Raw genomic sequence first — 9,980 nt, 5'->3', positions numbered from 1 at the left:
TATGTAACATGTTCAGGTTTTGTTATTATTTTAGCGTGTTTGTTTTTATCCTTTAGATCAATTTATGTAACATATTTGAAAATCATTAGACATTTATGTTTTTAATTCAATTAATTATGATAAATACTTGTTATACAATTCAATTTATTGATTAGAGCAGTGGTTTTCACATTTTTTTCATCAAGTACCACCTCAGAAAAAAAGGTCTCTCCATGTAATGAGCAATATTAAAATGGTGAGAAATATTATTAAAAATATTATTGTCAGCCACTTTAAACATTATAAATTGTTTGAACATTAACCCTGTACTGTGCTTTTATTTAAATAAATAAATAAATAAAATTGTCAACATTTAAATTAAAATGTGCTTTTAAAAGTTATAAATGATAGGTTACTGTTCTTAAAAAGTCAAAAAACAAACACTTGTACTTAAATGTCAAGTATCAACACCTGGAAATATAGGCTATATGTCATCATATTTATATATAAATCATTACTATACATTTTCAAATATATGTAGCATGTACATATGACACATTTGATTCTTCTGTGTACCCCTAGTGGTACACGTACACTCTAAAAACACCTTGAGTTATTTATTTAACCCAATGGTAGAGTTAAACATATTTGGTGCCTTGTTGGGTTATTTTTAACCTTTTGTCTGGTTATTTATTGATAACTCAACCAATTAAGTTAAAAATTTGGTGCTTTGTTGGGTTACAAAAAACAAGTTACAGTATATTCACCACAGATGAGCTATTCCAATCAGAAAGCGCATGCTAATTAAATTTAAATGCTACTGAAGTAATTAATTATAAATTATTTAATTTAACAAAATGGGATTTAGCAATCAGTTTAAAATTAACAGCATTGACAGTCATTTATACTCTCTGTAGTTTGACTCAAATCTAAGAGCAAATGATATCTTCCCTTCTCTAAAATATTCAGGCATCTAAATAAACGTTTAGCTAAACACCCTGGTTGAGCTAACAAGTATAAAACCCTGTATGTATTGTGGGGTTTAAAAGGGTTAGTTCACCCAAAAATGATAATGTACTCACCATTTACTCACCCTCACGTGGCAAATACTATGGACGTCAATGTTGGTCAATGGTTAACGTAATCATATAACATAACTTACTGGTTTTCGGCCTTTTTCCATATTACTTAACATTAATATAGTAGATTAATATAGATCACAGAATTGTCATTTGTTAAGTGAACTATCCATTTTAGGGCGTTCACTACAAAATATTTTAGCTTATTATTATTATTATTGTTATTAAATATTTTATTATTTTATTATTTTTTTTATTGTGTTTTAGCAATACAAACATATTAATCGTAACAATGGATGACATCAAGTACAACAATAAATAAATAAATAAATAAATAAATAAAATAAAAGAATCTGAGTACAGAGGCAAATTATCAAATTAAACAATATTTACAAAGTCCTTATAAAATGTCAGTTTTAACACTTTTTTTGCTGTAAACATTTTGTAAAGTAGTAATTAAACAATTTAAGTCACAAAGAAAATTCTGCAGTTTAGGTAATGATGAAGAAAATTTACATTTGTGAATATAAAATTTAGTAAATGTTTTTCATGAGAAAAGTAACAAATTATATCACACGTTGAAAAATCAATGCTAAACTTACATTTTGATGAAAAATAAACAGATAAATCAGACCAAAACATTGACATGTGGGCATTTGACAAAAAGATGATCAATTGATTTGATGCTTGAGGTACAGAAGACACAATTTGGGTTAGGATTACCGAATTTAGATACAATCTCATTTGTGGGGTAGATATTGTGTAACACTTTTTTTAAATTAATTTTTTAACTTTGTTGGGAACACACAATTTGTAAGGTAAGAGCCAAGTTTTTTTCCAATTAATTTTATCAAATATTTCTAGTACACACCTAGTAATCTGACGTATGACCGTATCTACGTGCTACATATGATTGACCACTGGATGGCGCTGTTGTATTGCCTATAGCGTCAACAACAGGTGCTCTTCGTTAGAGCTGCTAGCGACAGTTGGTTATAGTTTGTCGTACAGCAAACGTTTGACGCTTGTTAAAGAGCAAAAATGAGACGGCTAATCTCTTAAAACTGTTTTTATTAACCAAGATACAGAAAGTGCGGCGATGACCACATGAAGGAGCAATCTGGGTCGGTAAGGTGAACAAATACACACATTCATTTGCACGTTATAACGAGTAAACCGTCATTTACGAAACACCTCGCACACAAACACACTGCAGTGTTACACAGAGAAAATGACTATTAAAAGGTGCTGATGACATGTACAAGATTCACTAGTGCTGGGTAGTAGGCCACAATATAAAAACTATAGTAAATACGATAGTGTTTCTGAACAATATTGTTGTAAAGTGTATGCTGATATTGTAGTATTCACTACTCTGTCAATGAATAATGTAGTATTAGCCGTAGTGAACAGATTAACTATATATATATATATATATATATATATATATATATATATATATATATATATATATATATATATATTACAGCAAAATATTATCTATCTATCTATCAGATTACTGTAGTACAGTTCAAAAACACTGTAGTATTTACTATAAACAACTTGTATTTTTACATATGAGTTAAATTAATGAATTTAGCCCATATTAAATTAATGAATATTTATTACTTTTCATATTTAGAAAGAAGTTATTGTAGATCAATTTGTTACACCCCCCCCCCCCCCAATATTGACATTAATATTGACATCATTTCTACATACCTGAGGTATGATTTTTTTTTTTTACTTCAGTCTGTTAGTCTCGCTTGCATAACTTCCATGGATTTTTAATCCTTTGCATTGTATAACCAATTGTTTTTAGATGTTAATTGCCTATAAATAGTCATTCATTCATTTTCCTTCAGCTTAGTCTCTTTATTCATCAGGGGTCGCCACAGCGGAATGAACCGCCAACTTTTACATCATATTTTTTATGCAGCAGATACCCTTCCAGCTGCAACCCATTACTGGGAAACCCATACACTCTCATTCACACACATACACTACGGACAATCTAGCTTATTCAATTCACCTTTAGTGCATGTGTTTAGACTGGAGAAAATCGAAGCAGCCGGAGGAAACACACACAAACACGGGAAGAACATGCAAACTCTACACTGAAATGCCAACTGACCAAGCTGAGGCTCAAACCAGCGATTTTCTTGCTTTGAAGCGACAGTACTACCCACTGCGTCACCCCCTTTAAATAATTTTTAAATAATATGTAATTTACATATAGCTATAGCACTGGCTTGATTTACAGTAGGTATGTTAAATAAATATGTTTTATTATATGTCAATGTAAAGTTAATGCTGTTAAAAATAAAGAATAGCAAGATTGTCATAGTAATTTTTAAAGAAAGCTTAACTTGTACCACTCTTGATCAATGTTTGGACAACTGAATGCTAAATGGATCCAATGACTATTTTTCTAAATTAATATGCAAAAGAGTATTGTATGCAATTGACCAGCTTCAAAATCAGCCTAAAATGTTTTGTTTGGAATTGGTATCGGCCTAAACAAATCTTAGCTGTGCCACCCTAATTTTAAGAATAATATGGTACATAATAATGCAACCTTTGTGTGATGTGTCTTTTTTTACTGTTGATCATCTGTTGACACCATTAACCCTTCACATAGGCCTGTGTGAAAAGTACAGAAGGCAAAAACTAAGCTAAGCTAAGCTAAACTTTTTATTTTTATTTATTTATTTATTTATTTTTTACTGCAACTGATGATCAACAGTTAAATGGCAAATTTGACCTCTTCCCAACAGGGAAAACCAAAAGCAATCAAAACTGCATAATAATATGGTGTCATGGAATTGCAATAAAAAATGTCATTATAATGGAAGTCAATGGGGCAAAAACAGCTACTAGCATAAAGAAAGTGTAGTCAATTTGCCCAGTGTATTGTTGAATTATTATTATTATTTTTTTTTTTCAAATTTCAAAACTTTTCCCCAAAATGTGTGTCAATTTGTTTTGTCACCAAAAATTATTTCATTTCATTACGAGACAGTGTGGCTAGGGGTGTAACAAATCACAGTTAATCCGTGATTCGTATGGATCACAACCCACGGTTTGGGACACGTGACCTGCGGAATAATACATTTTTCAAAAGCTTGCAGATTAAGCCTAAATTTGTAACGATTGCAGAGAGATCGCTTCTCGTGTCATTCAGATCACATGTATGAAAGCAAATAGGCTTTCCTGAAAAATATAATGACGATGAAAGAATTTGAGGTTGGTTATTCGGGATGTGGTGGGTTTCTTAGGTTATTAAAGGTGTTTTCTATCACTACTTGTTTAGCCTGCATTAATGCATTCAGTGTAAGCCGAGTAAGCTAAGTGTAAGATCGGGATCTCAACATCCACGCAACATAAATTATAAATCGCTGCATTCAAATTTGCGTTTGAAAAACAAAAATCAAGAAAGAGATTCAGTTTTAGTCTTTCGAGTTAGTTATGAACGGTCAAATAACACAGAAGTACTGGAATAATAGTTTATATTTAAGATAAAACCACTGGTGTTTATGGTAAAGATTAAAATCACTGTCATATGCTCAAAAAATGTAAGTTGTAGGCAGCAATTATATTATTTAACCAATAGGTTAAATCAGCTATCAAAAATATGCACTAAATAATTCTTCAAAAATAATGATCCATCAAGCAATGAAACATGAAGGTTTATAAGTGTATGACTGAATTATTTATTAAAAATGAGACTAAAAATAATATATAATACTAATAAAGTATTGATTTTACAAATAATAATGTTAGATTTCAAAATTTAGCATCATCAGCAATAGTAGTAGTAACAGTGATTTTTTTTTCACAGAATATTTTATTTTTATTTAGCTGATTATTTCTTTATTTTATTTGTAATAAAATTACAGCTTTTAAATTCTGTTTGTTGAAACCAAAAGTTTCCCGCAGTGCTGTTTTTGTAATAAATGGAATGCAAATGACATTTGTCTCCTCCCCTTTTTGGCTGATCCGAAAAATAGTCCGATCCGTGACTAAAAAACCATAATGTGATCCGAACTGTGAGATTTGTGATCCGTACATCACTAGTTGTGGAAAATTGACCCACAAAATCACCCTAGAGTGGATGAAAACATCCCCAACAGCACAAAAATTAAAAAAATGTGTAATGTAGATTACCTACAACAATTATGCATTGTAATCAGTAACAACACAGGTTTTTTTACAGTTATCTACCCAGCACTGAATGAATCATGTCAAAAAGTGTTCTCATTACAGCTAAAATTCAGGACGTTAATGTTAGCATGATCATTTCCCATCCAATGAGATCCACCGTAGAGGCCTCAAAAAAAAAAAAAAAAAGAAACTCTCTTATATCAAAAGCCCGAACCGGCGGCTGCTTTTATGAGCATTCAGAGTTTCACCGCTGCTTCAGTCTCCTGCTTTGTTATTGTCCTCCAGCGGTAGAGACAGAGCGTAAAGGGATCAGACGGGATGTTTTTTTTTATTATTAGTTTGTCATCATCTCAAACTGAAACAGTACCACGAAGGATCAGTGCCGCGTCGAGTCTTTTCTGAGGATGTCTGTGTGTGTATGTGTGTGTTTGCTTGTAAACTTGTATTGCAGGACGCTGTAATGCTACAGGTAGAGAGCATTGTGATGTTTTTCAGCAGTGTAATGTTGCTTTCCCCCATTGCTGCTTGGTTTGTCGATGTGTAAAAGGTGTGTCTGTTTCCTCCTCATCGCTGTCGGATTCAGTGCTAGAGATAGCGCAGTCTTCTTCATCCTCCTCCTCCTCTGTAACTTCTGCTGACTGAAGCTCCTGACAATTCTAGAATGAACCAACATAGATGTGAAATATTCCAGTTCATTGCATTTTATTTGTTTATGCCTGTTTATGCAATTTAAATTAAAGGGATAGTTTACCAAAAATGAGAATTTAATATCACTATAATGTAGGGATGTAACGGTATTGTAAATACCGTCATACCGCAATATTAATTTTTTTCGATATTACCGAAGTCGCATGACTCGGTAAAACTATAGGTCTTCTGAGAAAATTTGCTTAGGCGAATGAAGCGAACGGGAGGTAGCAAAAACTACAATACCCATCAGCCCATGCTTGACCATCATCCCTTGCGGTCTGTTGTCGCTACAGATCCAGTAATGCGGAAATGGAGTGTGCTGCTAGAAGCGGGGATGAAAAGAGCTGGAAAACTCTAAGGCCCTGTTTACACTAATGCGTTTTAGTTTGAAAACGCATAAGTTTTGCTACGGTTACGCCAACCGTCCACACTACGCCGAAGTTCTCGAGCGCCGAAAACGGAGCGTTTCGAAATGTGTGGATAATGTCTCAGTGTGGATGATGGAAAACGGAGACTTCTGAAAACGGAGGCGGGGCTGCAGACGTTCGCCTCTCTGATTGGGGCTTTTCCTGAATATTAGGTAGCCTAACACGCACAGTTCAGTTCCTGCATCCTCTCCGTGTAAGTTCAGACTTCGCAAGTTTGATCAAGGCTGCAGTCTCTTCTTCTCAGTTTGATATGGAAAAGCAGACTATACCGAGGACACGGGTAAATCTTCAAAGGGAACAGTGTACTTTATAACTTCATTCACATCACCCTGGCTTCGTTGTTTCACTTTATCAACAATAAAATGTAAACATGATTTAAGGAACTGCCTATTTTCATTTTAATATTAGCAACTTAGACAGCAGACATGTTGAGGCGTCGTGCTGCATAAGTTGAGCGTCATCTTCACTGTGTGGATATTTATAACAAAACGGAGCCGATAACAACTGCCTCCTTTCAATTTCAGTGAAAATACGAAACACAGCCTCTCTTTTGCTGAGTATCAGTTTTAATAATCGATAATGGCCATTTTAAAAGTATAACATACAATAAGTTTATACATTATAGGAAATAAAGGCAAGCGATCAGTCAATATACAGAATGTACGTGGTTACATTAATCATTAACTTATCTTTGCGCTCAGCCAAAACACGTTACCTGAGAACAAGTAATAGATTCCAATGCCCAAAGTCAGGGAATATGTCGTTAGATAAAGACAACAAGATAAATGAAATATCCCGTTTAATAAATATAGTGAGATTAGATCCAGCGGGAGATGCTTGATGAGAAGTCCGATTAGCAGAGCTCTCATCTGGGTAGATGGGCTGAGTGTGATTAAATGTTGAATGTGATGAGTTTTCAACAATACTAAATTGAAACTTTATTGTTTTTACATGGTTTAATAATTTTTTGTTATTAAAATTGAAGTTCCTGTTTCAAAGCTTACAGATAGATGGCTAATTTGTATGTCATTGACACTTTTGGCACTTTTTTGGAGTATTTTCATAAGTTTTGTTTTTTCCTGTAAATGATTCAATAAATACCGTACCGTGACATTCATACCGAGGTATTACCGTACCGTGAAATTCTGATACCGTTACATCCCTACTATAATGTAATAATACTCTTAAACGGTCACGAAACACTAAAACACATTTTTTGAGGTGTTGACAGTCATATATGTGCCCCACGCTGCTAAAAACACTAATAGGACACCTATATTTCACAAAAAATTTGAAAATTGGTTGTTTTTGTGTTATTTAGAGCTAATTTGTTCTAGCGGTTTGAAAAGAAATTTTGAAGGTATGTCAAGGCGATTAGATCCTTGTGTAAATTCCAGTGTGGAGACTGGATGTCTCTACTCGCCGGTAAAAATCCTTGAAATCTGGATTTGCCACTCGTCTTCCTTTAAAAAAAAAAGACCCGATTCCAGTTGTTGTTGATTGTCCTGTTTCTACAGATTTGGTAAGTGTGTGATTAGTGTTCTTTTTTTATTCAGAGGTGAAGTTAGTTAGTATAGTCAGCAGTACTCTTTTAATTTTAAAGACAGACCTTAGTCAAAATGATTTAGTTAGTAAAGGCTTGTGCACACAGAGACATTTTTTGCCCGCGTTTTCTGTTGACATTTAACGCCTTGTGACTAAATAAAGGGCGTCAATGTGATTGTGCACACCAACGTGCAAAATGGCAGGCCCAAAAGCATCATTTAAAAAAAAAAAAGCCTCATTCTCGTTTTTTTTATTTGACGCGCCGCGGTAAAACCTTTTCCACCAATCAGGTTGGTACTTTTGTTCACGTGCACGGAGCTGCTGAAGTTAAAGTAAACAGCACTTGGAGGCGCTCAAGCGCAAAACTGTCAATGCGAGTGCACATTGAAGAAGATGCCCAGAGGCGATATGAACGTTTAGCTGCTTTATTGCTCTTGTGAACAATAATAATTTCTTCATCACTAGCGCTGGAGCTGCTACTTGAACCATCTATGCTTGTTCGAGTCACCAGTAACTTTAACAACAAGCGTATGAACTTCCTCTTTTCCTCTTCTTCTGTGTTACAAGCGGGTGTCGAAAGCTTAAAGTTGTGTAGCGCTATCTAACGTCACGGAGTGATTTTGCATACTCTTCTGGTTTACGCCAGTGAAAATCGCTTGGGTTTGAATGCGGAAAAACATCTTGTAAAACGCTGACAATAAACGCAAATGAAAAGCGTCCCGGTGTGTAGGAGCTTAAGTTTACAGTATGTTCATATCACTACAATAATCCTCTGGAAATGCTGCTCTCCGAATGTAAACACCTTAAACTATTACGTCAGTGTTTGTACCTCATTTGGGGGGAATGCATGAAATATTCCTGAATGAAAGTGAAACTTTCAAACTGCAGTTAAACTTGACAAATTAAGAATGAAACCCACGAAATTACTTGAAACTCGAGAGGAAATGTGGATAGCATAGTGACAATGTTAATTGAATTATGTGCTATAACAGGTAAGGCGGGATCATGAAAGGAACATTTAAAAAGCAACTCATGTAAACACCTTAATCATATTATGGTCTTATTCAGATTAAGGCAAATATTTTGATGAGATACGGAAAATGTGCAGAGCTGTTGGTCTTCCAGAAATGTGGTTTAGAAACACTGCATTAGTTAATGTATTTACTGACATGAATTAAGTATGAACAATCAGAAGAGTGATAGATTTATTAACATTTACTATAACATCATTATTTTTTTTGACTTTTTAATGTTGCATCATGTTAACATAATGTTAACATAATGCATAATGTTAACTCATGTTAACAAAGATGCTTCATACATAGTGTAAGATATGTATTGCTAGTCGTTTATGTTAGTAAATGCATTAACTGATGCACCATTAATTTATTCTGACCAGAAAATTTGTCTCAATTACACAATTCTTAATTGAGATTGGGAAGAAATGCTCCAAAAACCTTTACCTTTATAAAACAAAATAAATATTAACATTTTGCTCAAATCCATAGATAAAACAGTCCAGTTAAATAAAGAGAAACTGAGATTTGTCCAAATAAGATATGTCCTAGGATGTCTTAATTGTTTCCATGAATGTGACTCTAGTACATTTGTTTTCTAGAAACAACCGAGTTTAAACAAGCTCCAGCTCATTGTGCGACTGCAGTTCTGTCCTGTCAGCTGTAAAAAGAAGTTTGTGTTTTCATAGAGACTTGTGTGTGTGTGTGTGTGTGTGTGTGTGTGTGTGTGTGCTCTGACAGTTTGACAGGTGTCAACATCTTGGCAGCTTCTTTACATGATTGTGTGTTGTGTTGGCTGGTTTTGTGGCTGGTTTGTCGTACCTGCAGTGGGTTGACAGTGATGGAGAGAGAAGAGCCTTCACAGTCCACTTGTTCCTCTGCCAGTGTGTGTGTTTGGATGCTGTCTTTGTTTTGTGTTTGGTTGAGCTGGTAAACGCCCAGCAGAACCACCAGCAGGGCGGCGATGCACACCACAACCACTGATGTAGAAACAGCAGGCACAACTAGAGATGACAATAAATGCATCAAATTAGGAGGCACAGAGTAGATGCCAAGTTATGAGCTTTCTGTGTATATTG

General features: G+C 34.3%; 2 protein-coding genes across 2 annotated transcripts in view; one reads left to right on the top strand and one right to left on the bottom strand.

Moving 5' to 3' along the window:
• Positions 1-2,027: 2,027 nt before the first annotated feature.
• Positions 2,028-9,980, top strand: part of LOC101884422 (uncharacterized) — a 119,313-nt gene continuing 111,360 nt past the window's right edge. Inside the window, exon 1 of the mRNA XM_073924032.1 lies at positions 2,028-2,186. The gene's annotated coding sequence lies outside the window, so the exon portion shown is untranslated. The remainder of the gene's footprint in view (positions 2,187-9,980) is intronic.
• The window catches only part of clstn2b (calsyntenin 2b), a 111,649-nt gene continuing 103,781 nt past the window's right edge, over positions 2,113-9,980 (bottom strand). Inside the window, exons 16-18 of the mRNA XM_693062.10 lie at positions 9,724-9,905; positions 4,625-5,878; positions 2,113-2,431 (exon numbers count right to left, since the gene is read on the bottom strand). Of these exons, the coding sequence (XP_698154.5) occupies positions 5,714-5,878; positions 9,724-9,905 (347 nt within the window). The 3' untranslated portion in view covers positions 2,113-2,431; positions 4,625-5,713. The remainder of the gene's footprint in view (positions 2,432-4,624; positions 5,879-9,723; positions 9,906-9,980) is intronic.

Source organism: Danio rerio, chromosome 15 (assembly GCF_049306965.1).
Source record: "Danio rerio strain Tuebingen ecotype United States chromosome 15, GRCz12tu, whole genome shotgun sequence".
NCBI lineage: Eukaryota > Metazoa > Chordata > Actinopteri > Cypriniformes > Danionidae > Danio > Danio rerio.
Note: the sequence above shows the minus strand (reverse complement) of the source record. Positions and strands in the feature narration are given on the sequence as shown.